Source organism: Mus caroli, chromosome 18 (genome assembly GCF_900094665.2).
Source record: "Mus caroli chromosome 18, CAROLI_EIJ_v1.1, whole genome shotgun sequence".
In the NCBI taxonomy this organism is placed as follows: Eukaryota; Metazoa; Chordata; class Mammalia; order Rodentia; family Muridae; genus Mus; species Mus caroli.
This window is the reverse complement of record NC_034587.1, coordinates 6,401,780-6,419,260: the sequence shown is the minus strand read 5'-3', so window position 1 is coordinate 6,419,260 and position 17,481 is coordinate 6,401,780. Positions and strand designations below refer to the sequence as shown.

Genomic DNA, 17,481 nt, shown 5'->3' with positions numbered 1-17,481 from the left:
TCATGCCTTTTAAAAAAGAAAGACAATTGCCTAGTCTGTATGCAGTTGTGGGTGTATGTGTATGGGTACATGTGTATATAGGCCAGAATCTTCCATTAGCATTTCCTTGACACTTTCTTGCTGAGCCTGAGCTAGGTTGAACTGGACTGGCTAGTCAGGGAGCCCAGGTCATTTCCCTAGCCCCTCAGCACTAGGGAGATAGACGGGAGCCATCACACACAGCTTTTGCCTGGAGATCAAAACTCAGGTTTGCATTTGTGTGAGAGGCATATATATCACTGAGTAAACCCCCAGTCTCTTCTCAGTGTCAAGGCCCTCAAAGCTTGCTTATCGTTTCTACCCAAACTTACAATATCAGCAGTTATGGCTGAGAAAGTGAGCTTAAAGCGACAAGTTCTAGGGGATGATGAAGTGGTACGGGTTGACTTGTTCTTTTACTTGTTGTCCGGCTCAATATGGCTGCGTTCTTATGCCTGTTTTTGTTTTATTTTAAATGATACTGGGATCAAGCCAAAGATATCTTTCTTGCATATGCTGAGCAAGTACTTGGCAACAAATTCCTTTGTATTTGTCTGTTTTCATACTTGATTGGCACACATCATGAAGCTTTGGAGAACTACAGCATGTACTGGGAATGTGAGAGTAGAATGGCAGATCATGCATTAGAAGTAAGAATAGCTGTGATGTCATGGAAATAGTGAAATCATATTGAAGCTGCATGGTCCCTGGGCCATGTTTGAAGAGCAGATGGAATCTTGTTGCACATCAGATCAGTTCCTTTTGCACCAGAACTCTGAAAATAATGGTGTGTATCTTCTTAATTTAGATGAATGGATCAAATTTGATGATGATAAGGTCAGCATTGTAACCCCAGAAGATATTCTGCGGCTGTCTGGTGGTGGAGACTGGCACATTGCTTATGTTCTACTTTATGGGCCTCGAAGAGTTGAAATAATGGAAGAAGAAAGTGAACAGTAATCTTCAATTTAGCTATTTATGCTTAGGTGTGAATGTTTTTGTTGTTGTTGTTGAACATTTCTATAATCTTGAGCTCTAAAGAAAATGAGAACAGAACCAAACCACTTATGCATCTTCAATCTTAAGACTATGGAAAATTACGTTTGGGTGCTACCTTGTATAAAGGTAGCTTCAAGACATTCTTTAAAAATCTCATTTTTTGCATTACTCCTTAGAAATTCTTGGCTGAAATCCATTTTATCCCTTGCCTTTTCAGCCCAAGCTTTAGCAGTGATGTTTATTGCACACCTATTTGTTGTTCTTGCATGGTTAATATCACCGTTCAGTAGCTGCCCGTCCTTTGCCTTATCTAACCAATATTTTTCTAGGAAGGTGGAAAAGTGTTGCTCTCATCGTGTAACTCAGTGCTGCTGTCCACATCCCATCAACTGGGTGCAATCAAGTATTGTCCAGACTGACTGTTGCTGGCCTTTCATGACTTTACAATAAATTGTGATCAATAAGAACACACTTGATTATACACTTATTATTGTGTCTCTAATGTACTGTGGTTTATATGTTAAACTTTGCATTGGTTTTTGTAGTAATCATAATGTGTAAACAAGCTCCAGTTGCTTGGAAACCAAGGATATTTAATAATAAAAAAATAAGGAAAAAGAGGGATTAACAACTTTTGAGATTGTTTCTTTTTAGTATTAGAGCTTGGTTGGAGAGTCAGATGAACTCAGTACTATACAGTTTCCGCAAATGGCTAATAATCCAGTACTCTGTGTACTGTAATAGTTTATGTCATGGCCCCTGGGATTCAGTCTTATTTGCTAGAACAGTTGTAGAATGAAGTAATTTGGCACCTGTGTTTTCCTACTAAACCAGGTGAGGTAGATTTAGAACAAATATGCCAAAACTATGTTTAGAATGCATTAAGAATTAAGAAAACTATTATATAAAAAGTGTGGTGATAGTTTATTTGACCTAAAAAAGCATTCCAAAAATAATTCTTTAAAGTAGAAATTGGATTTCCATCATTTTGTTTTAAATAAGGTGTTAAGTGTTTTAGAATGCATCCTTGAATTTAAGAGAGATGAGGCAAAAAAACCATTCTCCTCCCTTTCAATCCCTGAACATGCCTTAATTTGCTTAATGCAGAAGACATCTGGAGGCCAGGGTTGTGCTTAGTCACTGCTTCCCCAGCTAGTAGAGTGCAGTTCAAGCAAGAACACTTAACAGTGGTCTGCCCAGTCACTAGTATCCTAAACACCCACAGGAAATGCTGTATGGGAACAGAACATGAACATCTTAACCTTCAGCCAGTGCTGCATATGCTCTGCTACATACAGGGTATTTTCACATCTCAAGTGAACTGACAGGAATCCCTGGGTGTTTAAAGACTGAAGGAGGTCAAGTAAACGTTGTAAAGCTAAAGGACTAGTTGGGAATTAGACTCCACTTAGAGCTAGCAAACATTTCCTGTTTTGGACAAACAGCTAATCATTTGGTTTTTGCAGGCCCCTGGCTATCAGTTTCAACTCTTTGCTACTGTAGTGTCACCATGTCAGAGTGCCAGGAAAACACTTAAACTATCCATGGTTTGCTGATCCTCTTATCTCAGTCCTAAGGTTTCAGAAGTGTCATCTTGTAATTTCAGAATAAAATTTTATAACCGATAGCATGCAGGAAACTAATTTGGGACAGGACTGTAAGTAGTACTCATTTAACTTCAGTATAGAAATACTTAACAAAAATTGCTGTGATCTTGAGGTCCTTTTACTTTGGCCGTTTTCCCACCCTGTCCTCCACTCCAATGCCTGTTCTGTATGTGGATTTTGGAGCACCAGCCAACTGTACAATAGCTGTTATAAAAGTGTTTATTGTTTACCAAAACCAGTGAACCTTTTATCAAATGCTGCTTGGTAACAAAATTTTATCACTGTTTAATAAAAAAGAAAAGAAAGGAAGAAAGCTAACTGTTTGTTTCAGTGTCATTAGTTAGACTTTCTGCGAGGTCACTTAATCCAGACTTGTTTAGTGCACTAATCAGACTATCAGTTGTTGCATGAACTCCTTCTTGATCTTGCCAGGCAACAAGGAGCTGCTTGGCTCTCATCTTCATGTCTTCACTGTCACACTCAATCTGCCTAATATCGGAGTCTTTAATTTCCAGGTAAGGAGCCAAAATCTTCCACTGCTCTCCAAGTTTGTTGGCAAATGACTCTATCTGCTCCCCTGTTATAGGTTTATCTCGCCGAACATCTGGACCTAGAAAACAGAGGATATAAATCATGTGCAAAATATAGAGATGTGCAATTAAAGTATCTGAAAGAACTGCAAAGCTGAAATGACCACTGGGTTACTAGTCCCCTAAAACTTTACTTTAAAATTTGAAAAATTTCCATAGGTGTATACACTCAAAGCTATTTTAATTAGAAACACTTTCTTGTAGAGGAGATACTCCAATTCCCACTAGTTAGAGTTTAAGCTCTGCTGTAAACACCTTTCTTCTTTACCTTTTAAAATCATCATTTCCAAATTTCATCTATAAAATGTGTTTTAAGTGACTAGTGTTTTAAATTTCATATTTTAAGTCAAAAGATAGATAAAATGGTAGAACTGAGAAGTAGATCAAATTAGTTCGCAACAAAGATCCCCCAGCCTTTTCCAATTTTGTAAAATAGCCAAGAAGATTCAGTTCTTACTTTCATTTTCCTTTAGTAAAGCATCATTGTCTTCCTCATCTTCATCCTCACCTGTCTTTATTTCTTCAGAAGGGGGCTAGAGCAAATGAAGAACAATGCTGTTTAAAAGAACACCAGTTTCTGAAGCTAGCTAAGGTGTAAGACTTTGGGTAGAAAGAAGAGTGAGAATCATCAACAGGCAGGTTTGCAAATACCTAAGCTTTAGGCAGTACTGTCTAAGGGGAGACGGAAACTGATAATGTCCATCATCACCATACTGTTACAACAGTGGAAAAGAGCAGAGTAGAAGAGGCTCTGCCAGGTGAGCTACTGCCACTCTTAGACCCTGCTTTTGACAAAAGACAGTAAGACACATTGGCAATGTGGAAAATCTGATCTAGTTTACTGAAGACACTTTGGGTAAATTGCATGCTGCACAGAAGACTACCAGTATCTCTTAGCTTTACATTTTCTCTGTAAATGTATATTCAACAACATCCTCACCCCCATTCTAAAACATGATGGTCTGCAGATTACTATTTTTGTGGGAAAAGCTAAAGTGACTTCTGCTCAAATAATGATAACAGTTTTAAAGCAGATCATGTCTACTAGGGTAACGGGAACAATGAAGTACATCACTTACTGGTAGTTCCTTGGCTAGCTTTATCACCATGTTTTCCAGATACTCTGGTAGACTCTTAAACTGCTGGTTGGTTGGCTGAAAGAAGTGAGGGCTTCTCCGGGCTAAGAGTCTAAGAGCTCTCCATCCATAATTTGAATTATTTACAGCTCTATAAGAAGAGATGTCAGCCTTATAATTTATAGTTACTCAGTTCCATAGTTATTTTCATGTAACGAGTGTCATGAAATTTTATGCTCTCTTGCAAATATCAGCTCAAAGTATACCATCTTATAATTTGAAAGTCTATATATTTTGCTTTATTTTAGCAAGTCAATGGTCTTATGTCCCTAGTCCTGGCTACTAGACACTATGCACAGAAACCACCCAGTTATAAAGAAAAGAAAAAGATAATTGTATTCATTATCTGTAATGTTACCTATAGATGCATGTTTAATCTAAAACCTAGATGTTTCAAAATCTAATTTGTCTTACCTGCTGAAGTCTAAAATGTGCCAAATCTGGAAAAAGAACACTTAGGGCTTCAAGTATTTTGAATAAGGGACCTGTATTTAAGAGTTGTATTATACAATGGCTAATCTTTAATTCATATTAACATCATGAATTTAAAAATGGCTCAGAATGCTAAAGCAGTAAATATCCAGTGGCCGCAGTAATGACATACTGATGTCAAGAATAGAATGGGAAACAGAGAAAGAAGGGACCCATGAGAAATCTTAAACACCCCACTCCCACCACCACCAATGACAAAACTGCAGCAAGTACAAATGGATTCCACTTAGGACTTTTTAGTATTTGCCCACCTCGAGAACCCCAAATACAGACTTGCAATCTGATTTATTTAGTGGTATATAAACAGTTAATTTTAAGTATGAGAAAGACTTTAAGCATGAGATGAGACTTGGGCATATCTTACTTTGATATTGACAGACTTCGTAAGCCACACTAACCTCAAACTTAATCTTGCTTCAGCTTCCTGGGTGCTGGGATTAGGTCTGTGCTACCATGCCTGCTTCTGTGCATGCATGTGTATTTATTTTAGGCAGGTTCTTTTTTGTTTGTTTGTTTTTTTGAGACAGAGTGTCTCTACAGCCCTGGCTGTCCTGGAACTCACTTTGTAGACCAGTCTGGCCTTGAACTCAGAAATCCACCTGCCTCTGCCTCCCAAGTGCTGGGATTAAATTCATGCACCACCACTGCCCGCCTTAGGCAGGTTCTTACTGTATAGACCAGGCATAGAAATCACCTGACTTCTGCTTTCTAGGCACTGGGATTAAAGGTGTGTATATGTATTTTAGATTACTAGTTGGCCATCACTGGGAAGAGAGGCCCCTTGGTCTAGCAAACTTTATATGCCCCAGTACAGGGGAACGCCAGGGCCAAGAAGTGGGAGTGGGTGGGTAGGGGAGCAGGGCGGGGGGAGGGGATATAGGGAACTTTCGGGATAGCATTTGAAATGTATATAAAGAAAATATCTAATAAAAAAATAAATAAAATTTAAAAAAGGATTTCAATTGTGTATTGTTTTGCCTGCATGACTGTGTCATATGCATGCAGTGCTAAAGAAGGCCAGAAGAGCACATCACACCCTCTGGAACTGGATGGTTGTGAGCCACCATGTGGGAGACCAGAGGAGCACATCACATCCTCTGGAACTGGATGGTTGTGAGCCACCATGTGGGTGCTGGGGATGAAACCTGGATCCTCGGGAAGAGCGAGCAGTTAGTGTTCTTAACCTGAGTCATTTCTCCAGCCTATAAAGATCACTCTGGTGCAAGGAGAATAGAACACAAAACTAAGAGGTTGGAGTATGTAAAAACTTAGCACAGGGTCAAAGCTAGTTATGTCATGTACTAACTACATGCTATGCATGGATCAAAATCAGTTGTTTACTCTTCAGAATGTGAAATGAGTGGTTACTATGTAGCAAACGAGAAAAGTGGCACAGGGATTACTTGTTAGAAGAGAACCTATGCATTTGACAAGAGGGCCCCTGCCTGCCTTTAAATCACAATCCAGAACAGCTTCCTAAAGACTAAAACTGCTGTCACATGGGACACTTTAGAGAAAAGACTGAATCTTAAAAGTTACTGCAGGAATTTAGAGTAAGACAGCGGGTTTGGAGGCAAGTGGAGGGGGCAGCAAGGTTACGGTGAGTGGGCCCACCAAAACTGAGACAGGTCTACTGACAGATGCTGTTGGGACCTTAAAAAACAAAAAAGAATACTGGAGTGATAGGGAACACAGTCTCAAGTGGATGGACTGACAAGAATGGGAGGCTGGTGAGGAAATGAGGTCAAAACCTAAATTGGCTAGCAGAAAAGACTGTTGTGGAGAATAAACAGTTGAAGTGAAGGTTAGAAGGAAGTGTGGGGTGAGGGCTGAGGGGTCTCCAATTTCAAATGGGTTATTCTGTCATGTTTTAGAGCCAAAAGGAATTGACACTGAAATAAGGATGTTATAGCAATGTGAACTGCATGCATAAACTCATCTAAAAGCACTACTTTGCTGACTTAACTGTAGCATACAGAGGATTCCTAAGAAAACATGCTGAAAATTAGCATCAGTTCATTATACCATTACTTACTTATATTCGCTTTCAACCATGTTTTCAGGATCTGCTTGTTCAATAGCTTCTTCAAAGAACTCCTCCAACGTTGGCATGTATTCTCTGGGCATTGTAAAGTAAACAGTGAGGGTTATGTGTAGTGCTCTAAAATGGTGGCAATATGAATTTTAACAGTATCCACATGTGATAATTACACCTAAGACTGAAATGCAGGGACTTGATAAAGACTGAAAGCTCAATTCTAAAATGGGACAATAAAGAAGGTATAGGTCTAAAAACGATTCACTCCATATTCCATCAAACCATGCACTGTGATAGACTGTACTATTCATTTTTGAAGACTTCTGTCTGATCTGATAAGCTCTGCCTATCATACCTTTATTCTTTTAGTTTCAACATGGTCATATCTTTGTTTTTATGGTATGTGTTTTATAATCAATATGTAGGTAAAAATTTAAAATACCTATCAATCTGTCTTCACACCAGAATGCCTGATTTTTTGTTGTTGTTGTTTGGGTTTTTTTTTTTTTTTCTTTTTTGTTTTTTGTTTTCCCAAGATAGGGTTTCTCTGTGTAGCCCTAGCTGTCCTGGAACTCACTTTGTAGACCAGGCTGGCCTCGGACTCAGAAATCCGCCTGCCTCTGCCTCCCAAGTGCCGGGATTAAAGGCGTGCGCCACCGCTGCCCGGCAGAATGCCTGATTTTTGTTCATTTGAATTTAATTCTTTGTGTACCTTTTGTCTTGTCTTGTCTGCCCGGCAGAATGCCTGATTTTTGTTCATTTGAATTTAATTCTTTGTGTACCTTTTGTCTTGTCTTGTCTTTCTTTCTCTTTCTTTCTTCCTTTTTTCCTTCCTTCCTCCCTCCCTCCCTCCCTCCCCCCTCCTTCCCTTCCTATGTACCTTTGCACTCCTCATTTACTTTAGAGATTACACTCTGTCTTTACAACTCTTTGAGGCTCTTATTCCTGTCTTCTGATTTTGTTTCTGAAGTCTGCTGTTAGTTTAATTTTACTTTTGTTTTGTCTTTTCACTCACCCTTCATTTTTCACATAGACAGATCTGGCTTAATCTATTTAATGCTAAAGCCCAGATATCTTAAACCAAAGAATTTATGAATTAAGCCTATTTAGTCCTGATCTTAAGAAGTGCTTCTTTCGTTCTCTCTGCTGGGTTTTTGCTCAGCTTTGTGTTGTATTGTGTCTTAACAAGTCTCCCAGCTGATGGGATTACAGTAATGAGCCACCATACCCAACTATCTGGTTCTTTTTTGACAGTGCTAAGTTTTTCTTGTTTTAACTGCTACTTCTTTATTTTACAGCCTTTATCTGATTCTAGTTTTATTTACTTATTTATGAGTATGTATGAGTATTTTGTCTTCATGTACATCTGTGTACCACTTGTGTCCTTGGTGCTCATGGAAGCCAGAGGAGGGTGTTGGATCCCCTAGGACTGGAGAGAATGAGTGCTATGAATAGGACTTGGGTCCTCTGGAAGAATAGCCAGCATTATTAACCACTGAGCCATCTCTCTCTAGATTCTTTATGAACTCATGGTAGATTGTCTCCTTGACAGTAAATTTGGATTTTTTTTTTTCCTTTTTTGGTTTTTCGAGACAGGGTTTTTCTGTATAGCTCTGGCTGTCAGAAGTCCGCCTGCCTCTGCCTCCCAAGTGCTGGGATTAAAGGCGTGCCCTACCACACCCAGCTGGATGGTAATATTTTTAGGCTTTTTCCTCTGTTAATAGCTCCATCTGAAGATCTGACCTTCAGAGAGTTTACCACCAGCCTAGGATTTCCTAGCTGACAATTTTAGCCTTGGGTTCCCAATTGCTGCTGGTACTAGAAATGTCAGCTGCATGACATGTTCTTGTTTCTCGGGAAACCCCTAGCAGAAGCAAACAAGCTTTCTGGTTTGCACTGTTCTTGTCTCCTGATGCTTCTCTTCCTTTGCAGGCAGTGTCTCTCCTTAAACCAGAGAACCATACTCAGGTTCCTCTCCTGCATCTCTGTGAGTAACCTGGAGGTCCCATCTTACTGCTTGCTCACTTGGAATATCAAATCATTCCTAACTAAATTATTCTTCTGGTGTTGAGTTCCCATTTCTTTGTGAAACTTTTATTTTCTTGTGATCTATAAAAATTTACCAGCATTTCTAGGTGTTTTAAGGTAAACTATATTCTGCCAGGCCCAAAGTTAATAACCACAATAAACTTTTAAGCTTTGATCATTCCTAAGAAAAGGTTTTATTATAGTTTACTGAACACTGAGAAAACGAACAGAAGTTTTACACTTGCCTTGTCTCTGATTTACAGGCTTCCATATTATCAGGACAGAGATTCCAAAGCCTTGTTAGCTCCTCACTACAAAATAAGGCAGTCATAGTTTGTATTGATAGCATTCTCATAGTACATCATAAAACTGCATATTTAACATGAGTCTGGGGGTGGTGACCCCTAGTCTATAATGATAACCACTTCTCAGAAACTATTCAATAATAATAAAAAATGGAGAATTAACTGAAAGGTGACAGAATTGAACTGAATGATCAGTGCCCTTTCAGTAAATATAAGTGAGCTGCACTGGCCCAAACATTTATACTGTCCATGGCCTAGAAAAGATTACCGCCTAGAGCCAAGGGCTTTTAAAGTGGGAGACAACAGGAAGGCTTAAGTAGTTGCCTAGCCTTAACAGCAGGGCCATCTCTTTAGCCTAACTGGAGAGTTCTTGTAGTAATATTTTCAAAACATAAAAATAGCAATCAAGAACATGGGGAAATGAGTGGACATACTTTCCGATCAGGATTTTCTTGTTGGGCCCTTTGCCTAGGAAGTCTTCTGGGGCTGCTCTCTTCCTCACCACTCTCGTGGGCTTGGTATCTGATGCTCTGTGAACAAAACATATATATTCTGGGGACTGTATATGGATATGTGGTAAGCATTTGCCTATTGTGCACAAGCTTCTGGATTCATTTAATCCTACTTACAGCAAAACTATCAGGAAAAAAAAAAAAAGAGAACAAGTGAGCTACATATTGCTTTTACCCTAAAATACAAAATCTTCCTGGTGTGACAGAACAGTCATCAGACAGAAGACAGAATTAGCGGGCACATCATAGGGCAAGTAGACACGGCATTCTCCGTACACTCGTGAGCGTCCTGTTCTTGTGCTGATTATTTACCTTTCTTTAACAAAACTTGGGCAACCTTCATTCTTCCATGAGTTCCAATTTTCCTCAGTGTTTAATATATGCTAGAATACACAAAAGACATACATAGCTGCATAAAAATACTTTGGAATCATACTTGGTAGTAAGAAAACTAGTGATCGAATACATACCTCTACCATCTTTGAAAATCTTTCTCCATCAGGGGGATTTTCAGATAGCAGCTGTGATTAGAAAGAATACACTAAGGTTTCAACAACTTTCTGCATCATAGGAGTGGATTGTAGGCAGAGAACCAAGAAGTGTTTGTGTTCTTGTACCTGAGCTTAACTTTATCCTTATTTTCCTATTTGGGGCTGAAACAAAGAAAATTCTAAATTTCCATTTTTTCAATCATGGGTTTGTTGCATGTTGGACTTACTTGGTAGACTGATTTTGTAGTATCTTCAATCCAGAGTGATTGCTCATCAGTTAAAACATAATTTGAACTAGGGAAAGAAAGAACAAATGCATGTCTAAGTTATAGCATATGTTTTTATATTGAGGCTATTCATGGCACCTTAAATTAATCATACTGTGTGAAAAATTACCTACAACTGTGACAAACATGAGAATTATTGAGAAAATTCTTGCATTTCATTGTCAAGTGTTAAAATTGAAGTCATGAAAGTATAAAGGCAAATAAGACATTCAATAATCTGGCCTGACTATAGAGTAATAATATTTCATAAATTTAGGAGAGATAAAAATCTGAGAAAGCATTAACATATCATACTCTATATGTATCATACTCCATATGATACATATTCATATAGGCATGCTATATTTTTCTTTTAAACTGACTCAAAATACAATAAGGATACCGACAAAACTCAAATTATTAACAGTTTCTATTAACTATCCACTAATTGCTCCAAAGCCACCAACAAAGAAAGCCGGAACTGCAGAACCATTTTATGCACATTTTAAAGAGAATACATTGATTTGGTGACTTCCCTAACGCCCAAAGATTTAATTCAACCTATGTCTGATTTCAAGCTCTTGATCTTTCTATATCACACTAAACTTTGAAATAGAAGAAAAAAAAAATTACATTTTGGTTGGGTACCATGTGCTACTTATGACAGTTCTGAAGGAACTGCAGTACATGGTGATACAGGACTATGGATTCAGCAGGCGAAAATGGCATGGACTTTATGCATCTCATATTGCACCGATTTGTGTACAAGCAACATGATCCTGGCTTCAGTTATGGACAAGAATAAATGGTATGCTTTTTGTTGGAGGGGCTTAGACACAATACAGATCCTGACAAGGTTGTATGGAAACCTAAAACAACAGAACAGTGTGTAAGGGGTATGGGGGCAGAGGTCAACCCTGGGTATTATTCCTCAAGTGCTTTTCACCTTGTTTGTGGAAAAAACGGTGTCTTATTGAGATCTGGTTTTTGATGACTAGACTAGGCTAGATGGCCAGCAAGCCTCAGAGATTCTCCTGTCTCCACATCTGCAACACTGAGATTACAAGATGTGTCTTGTACCTGACTATGTAGGTGCTGGAGAATGATTTTGGATTCTCATTCATATCAATCACTTCACCAACTGAGCAATCTTCCTAATGCCTAGAATTCACATTTGTTTCAAGATTTTCTTTGATTATTTCAGTTCTAATATCCTAGAAAGTTTATGCTATTGGAAGGTGTTATTTCCTTAGTTTACAATTTAGCATGATGCCTAGGTGTGGTAACAGAGACTTCTATGCACTAGAAATAAAAACTGTGAAAGTCTAGGATTCTGCAGAGACTCACATTATCAAATGTATATTTTGACACTTTACCTAAAACAAATATACATCTAAAAGTTCCCAGTTAGCTGTCTGGTTGCTGTAGCATTAGTACTTTAAGGTATGTAGCCAGTGAGATACTACCTCAGTGGGTAAAAGCTCTTTCTGTGCAAATTTGACAACCTGAATTCCATACCTAGACCCTATGATAGAAAGAGAACTGACTTTTGAAAGGTGTCCTGGGACCTCCACAGGTGCACCATGGCACCCCTCCCTGTAATAGTAATTTTTAATTACAAAATGTAAATTATGCTAGGCAGTGGTGGCGCACACCTTTAATACCAGCACTGGGGAGGCAGCGACAGACAGATCTCTTGAGTTAGAGGCCAGCCTGGTCTACAGATCGAGTTCCAGGATGCCTAGGGCTACAGATCCAAACCATGTCTCCAAAACAACACCCCCCACCCCACCAAATCAAAAACAAACCAAAACATCCCCCAAAAGCAAAGCTCTGTGGCCCAAAACATGAAAAATTCTTTGCAAGATCTTCTCATTGTCACTGTTTATATATGACACACAGTAACTCACCTTTTGAATTTGACCTGTCCCTTGAGATACTGAAATAAAATGAGATACTGCAACAGGATGTGTCGACGAAAGTTACTGTCACTCAGCTGCAAATCCATCAACTATTCAAAACATAAGCACATACACAAAACAACACATTAAAACCAAGTATGACTAAAAGCACAAATTATATAGTTGTAGAAATGGAAGATTCTGTTTCATTCAAAAAAAAAAAAATGCTGAAAGCTTCCTCCTCGCTCAGCCCGAGAACAGAGCAGCAAGAGCACTACTCATTTTCTAGCCCTGCAAACAGATGGGGTTGAGTAAGCGAGCAGAAACAAGGAGGAAATTATCTGTAAATTAAAAATGGGCTGCTTCTCTTTAGATTTTGGAGAACTAAATTGCATGGTAACTGTATTACAGAACCTGGAGCTCAAGGATCGCTAAAGAGTTTCTACACACTTGTAGTTTTGCCTTGCTTTTCTTTTTGCTTTTCTTTTCTTTCCTTTTCCTTTCTTTTCTTTCTTCCACTACATACCAGGGTGTTCTATTACTAGCACCGTCTTTCACACTCATGACTCAACAAGCTGCATTGCTGTCTTATTATAACTGGCCTTTCTTCAGCATTGGGAAATGAGTATTTGATTCCCTCTGTCTGGGGGATTGTTATCAGAATGTCTTTCCTTTTACCACCACTCACTCTCAAAGTAGAAGCAGCTAGGTGATAGGACTCCTAGAGAATATCCTCATCAATGGTCCTCAGGTCCACTCTGTTTGTTCCATGTTCTGTGATACAGTTACAATGCAATTTAGTTCTCTAAAATTATTTTTCATATTCACCCTCCACATGTGAATGGCACACCAGTGGTTTTCCTTTCCTCTAGATCCCAACTGACTTTACTGGCAATAAATAGGCTCTTAGCTTCTGGATTCTACCCCAACTGACAGGCACAGCCCTTTTACTTTGATGTTTGTTCCAGTCACAAGTTAGACTACTGATCACTCAGTCACTTCAGCTCTGGAGTCTTACTCTCACAGTCCTGTACAGGAGGAGCAATTACAATCTCATATCCTTTTAGGGCTCACTCGGAACTGCTCCCAGTGTAGTTAATATTTAAGTCTTACTAAGACAGAACCTTATTTATCTGTGAATCGACACTGTTTTTTATTATAATTGAATTTTGGTTTAGTTGTTTCCTTACGGTGTTGTGGACCAAGAAATATATTAACAGTATTGTGTAAATACATAAGCACTTAAAATACAGTAGCAAAACAAAAAAGTAATTAGTGGGTCAGATTTGGCTAAACCATTTTCAACCACTTACTGAACACTCTTTTGTACCACAGTCTATCACACCTACGAAGCCCACAACTTGATTATAACAACTACAATCACCTTCTTTATACCAACCCTACGGTTCTACCCAGATAAAAAGCCAAGTTGTTTGAACAAATAGACAAATCACGTGGCTGGACAAACACTGTTTCTACTGATGCCCTAAGGGGAATATCTTCATTTTACTCAGCCATCTTTATTCTTTAAAGCCATCTCTCATATTCCATTTTCACCCCTCAATTTCTATTTGCTTTCCAAGAGCAAAAAAGTTCATTTAATCAGAACCCATTTAATTTCTTGTTTCTTCCTCAAAGGAAAACTTAGCTGTACCTAGACCTGCACCTGCTTTCTCATCTGCTTCTGTTGCATCTCCCTGCTCAAAGAAAATCCTTTCATTTATGTGCCTCAGTCTAACCAAGCTCTATTTGTTACCCCTGCTTCCCGACCCTTCTACCCTCTCTTCTTTCTTCCCAAGTTCTATTTTGTTGATATTAAATAGCCTCCCTGAAAGATACCTCACCATACTTTCTTCACCCTCCCCAAATGGCAAAGATGAAAAAGAAACAGCTATATTTATGGTTTTCAATTTGTCCTTTACCTGCTCTGATTTGTCTTTCTTAGCATTCTGTATCTAAGATCACTAATGAGTTTATGCTGATATGAATATATGCTGAGTATATAAATCTGAGCACTAGTTTTATTCTACTGGGCATTGCTTGGTTCCCATGAACTCAAGCTTTCCTATTTAACTAGTCATCCCCGCTTTCTCAATCTTCTATATCCCCCACTCCTTTCTTAGTTAAGCCTCCCCAGCCTTAGTCTTCTGTTTCTTAGTCTTAGTTTCTTAGTCTCCCCACCCTCTGTCCTCCTGACTAAGTCTTGGTTTTCTTCAGACTTTGGTTCCACACTTCTTTTTCTAATCTATACTTTCCAGCTGATCTCATACATTGTATACATTATATAACACTTAAAAACTAATCAAATCCCAAATCTATACTGTTAACCCAGATCTTGTTCCAAACCTCCAGAATCATATACTTAGCTGCTCAACAATTCTATTTCATGTTCAACTGCTATCTGGTTCATGAATAAAACAAAACATCAGTTTTTCTCATAAGGCCAGTTCTTTAGAACTGGCTAATTCACCACCCACTTACCAAAGCAATAGCCATTTGTCTAAGAAGGCATCTGGAGGAAGCAGTAGCTTGACTGCAACCCCCAGCAGCAAATCTAAGGGAATAAAGGAACAAGGGAAGAGCACAACAACAGACACCAAGAGCACTAAGAGAGGACCACAGCGGGGAGGAAGTGATTCCTAATTCTTTGTCTTCATTTCTAAGTGCCCTTTACCACATTTACCTTCTTCATTTAGCTCATGCTGCAAGCCAACTTTTATTGCTAGGAACATGGATTAAAAGCAGCACTCAACTAGACAGCGCAGGCTGAGATGAGACTGCGTGACCATTCACACTAACTGCTTACCATATTCTGAGGGAGACGAAGCTCAGAAGACAGAACTACTTATTTAAATCTACGAGCCAGCCAGTGACAGCAGACTAAAAATCTTCAGCCTTACTCTTCCTTTACAATATTTACACAATTTTTTAGTTCCTTTTCTATTGGTTGCCATTTTCATTGTGTCATGGATCAAATATTGCTTTGTAAACATTTTTGTTTCTAGAACTTTTATACTTCTTGACTTTTGCTAATTGCTTAGCTCAGGCCTCAGCTTGCCTCATATTATTCTAAACATAAAATGGTTCATATTGGATCACTTATGCTGTCATCAATTTTCCATGAAAAATTTCCATGAAATATTCTTGGTAAAGCAAAGGCTAAATCTGAAATCTTCCATTTCTATCAATTCAACATAAAATACTTTACAAATCTGTACTAGGAAAAAAGTTTAGTGCATTTCATTATTAAAACTTTCATTAACTAATAATACCATGAAACAAAAATATTCCTTCTAAAATTAAATATTTCAAAAGTTTAAAAGGCACAAACAGTTCAATATTCACATACTACCACCTAGTTACTTGTTTCACATTTGTTTAAAAATAAAAAAACACATTCTGAAACTGCTAAGTGCCTAATACCCTCCATATTCCTATTCCCCTCTCCTGCTATGGCAACCATTCTCATGTGTTTGGTAATTATGATTTTTTTTTTCAGAGACAGGGTTTCTCTGTGTAGCCCTGGCTGTCCTGGAACTCACTCTGTAGACCAGGCTGACCTTGAACTCAGAAATCCGCCTGCCTCAGCCTCCCAAGTGCTGGGATTAAAGGCGTGCGCCACCCCCGCCCAGTGGTAATTATGATTCTTAGGCATATTTTATAACATTAATATATGTGGCATCTATAAACACTATACAGATATACTCAAACGATATCACATTCATTGTTCTGTAATTTGCTATTTTCACACAATACTAGGTTTGAAATCTACCCACATAAATACATGTAGCTTTAGGTTCAGGAACTAAAAAACAAATTGTGTGTGTGTGCGTGTGTGTGTGCATGCTTGCACGCACGCACACACACGCGCACACACACACACACTATGGGAACTATATGCATGCTTGCACGCACGGGCGCACACGCACACACACACACCTACTATGGGAACTATATGCGTGCTTGCACGCAAGCGCGCGCGCACACACACAGACATACACACACACACACACACACACACACACACTATGGGAACTATATGGTGTCTTGTCATAACTTGCATTCATACAAAAGCAGTCAGACAATACATCTATGAAGGTTCATGGCCACAAAAAGTAAAGCTTATTTGCAGATAAGTCAGATTTGGAGACAACTCTTCCAGATCATCCACTATGAGTTCTTCATTGAATTCTGTTGAAGAAATTACTGCCCTGTGTGTAAAAAAGGTTACAACCTTGTTTTCAGTTGTTCACTTACACATCATTAAGTCAGTATAGCAAATCTTATCATTTCCTTGAGCAGGTATATGATTCTCTAGGATAGTGGTTCTCAACTTTCCTAATGCTGTGACTTTTTAATACAGTTCCTTATGTTCTGGTGACACCCAACCATAAATTCCTTTTGTTGCTACTTTATACTGTAATTTTGTTACTGTTATGAATTTCAATGTAAATATCTGTGTTTTTCAATAGTCTTAGACAACCCTTATATACTGGCCAGTTTTGTGTGCCAACTTGACACAACCTAGGGTCATCAGAGAGGAAGGGGCCTCATTTGAAGAAATGCCTCCATGAGATCCAGCTGTCAGGCATCTTTCAATGGGAAAGGAGTCAGCCCATGCTGGTGGTACCATCCCTGTGCTGGGGACCCTAAGTTCTATAAGAGAACAGGCTGAGCAAGTGATAGAAAACAAACCAGTAAGCAATGCCCCTCCCTGGCTTCTGCTTTAGCTCTTGTCCCCAGGTTCCTGTCCTGCTTGAGTTCTTGACCTGACTTCCTCCAATGATGGACTATGATCTGCAAAGGTGAGCTGAATAAACCCTTTCCTCCTCAACTTGTTTTTTGGTTATTGTGTTTTGTTTCAGTAATAGAAACTAAGACATCTTAGGAAAGAGTCATTCGACTCCCAAAGCGGTTGCAACCGACAGATTAAGAACTGCTGCTCGCCGGGCGTGGTGGTGCACGCCTTTAATGCCAGCACTCGGGAGGCAGAGGCAGGCGAATTTCTGAGTTCGAGGCCAGCCTGGTCTACAAAGTGAGTTCCAGGACAGCCATGGGCTATACAGAGAAACCCTGTCTCAAAAAACCAAAAAAAAAA

General features: G+C 38.9%; 2 protein-coding genes across 3 annotated transcripts in view; one reads left to right on the top strand and one right to left on the bottom strand.

The window, feature by feature from the left end:
* The window catches only part of Usp14 (ubiquitin specific peptidase 14), a 35,058-nt gene extending 33,574 nt beyond the window's left edge, over nucleotides 1–1,484 (top strand). Inside the window, exon 16 of one of the 2 annotated variants that reach the window (XM_021150210.1) lies at nucleotides 827–1,484. In XM_021150210.1, coding sequence (XP_021005869.1) covers nucleotides 827–978 — 152 coding nt within the window. In that variant the 3' untranslated portion in view covers nucleotides 979–1,484. The remainder of the gene's footprint in view (nucleotides 1–826) is intronic. The other variant, XM_021150211.1, reaches the window with a different exon arrangement.
* A 1,345-nt stretch (nucleotides 1,485–2,829) lies between these two features.
* Thoc1 (THO complex 1) overlaps nucleotides 2,830–17,481 on the bottom strand; it is a 36,295-nt gene continuing 21,643 nt past the window's right edge. Inside the window, exons 12-21 of the mRNA XM_021150209.2 lie at nucleotides 12,393–12,493; nucleotides 10,444–10,510; nucleotides 10,196–10,246; nucleotides 10,038–10,108; nucleotides 9,648–9,743; nucleotides 9,154–9,219; nucleotides 6,878–6,961; nucleotides 4,294–4,441; nucleotides 3,672–3,747; nucleotides 2,830–3,234 (exon numbers count right to left, since the gene is read on the bottom strand). Of these exons, the coding sequence (XP_021005868.1) occupies nucleotides 2,939–3,234; nucleotides 3,672–3,747; nucleotides 4,294–4,441; nucleotides 6,878–6,961; nucleotides 9,154–9,219; nucleotides 9,648–9,743; nucleotides 10,038–10,108; nucleotides 10,196–10,246; nucleotides 10,444–10,510; nucleotides 12,393–12,493 (1,056 nt within the window). The 3' untranslated portion in view covers nucleotides 2,830–2,938. The remainder of the gene's footprint in view (nucleotides 3,235–3,671; nucleotides 3,748–4,293; nucleotides 4,442–6,877; nucleotides 6,962–9,153; nucleotides 9,220–9,647; nucleotides 9,744–10,037; nucleotides 10,109–10,195; nucleotides 10,247–10,443; nucleotides 10,511–12,392; nucleotides 12,494–17,481) is intronic.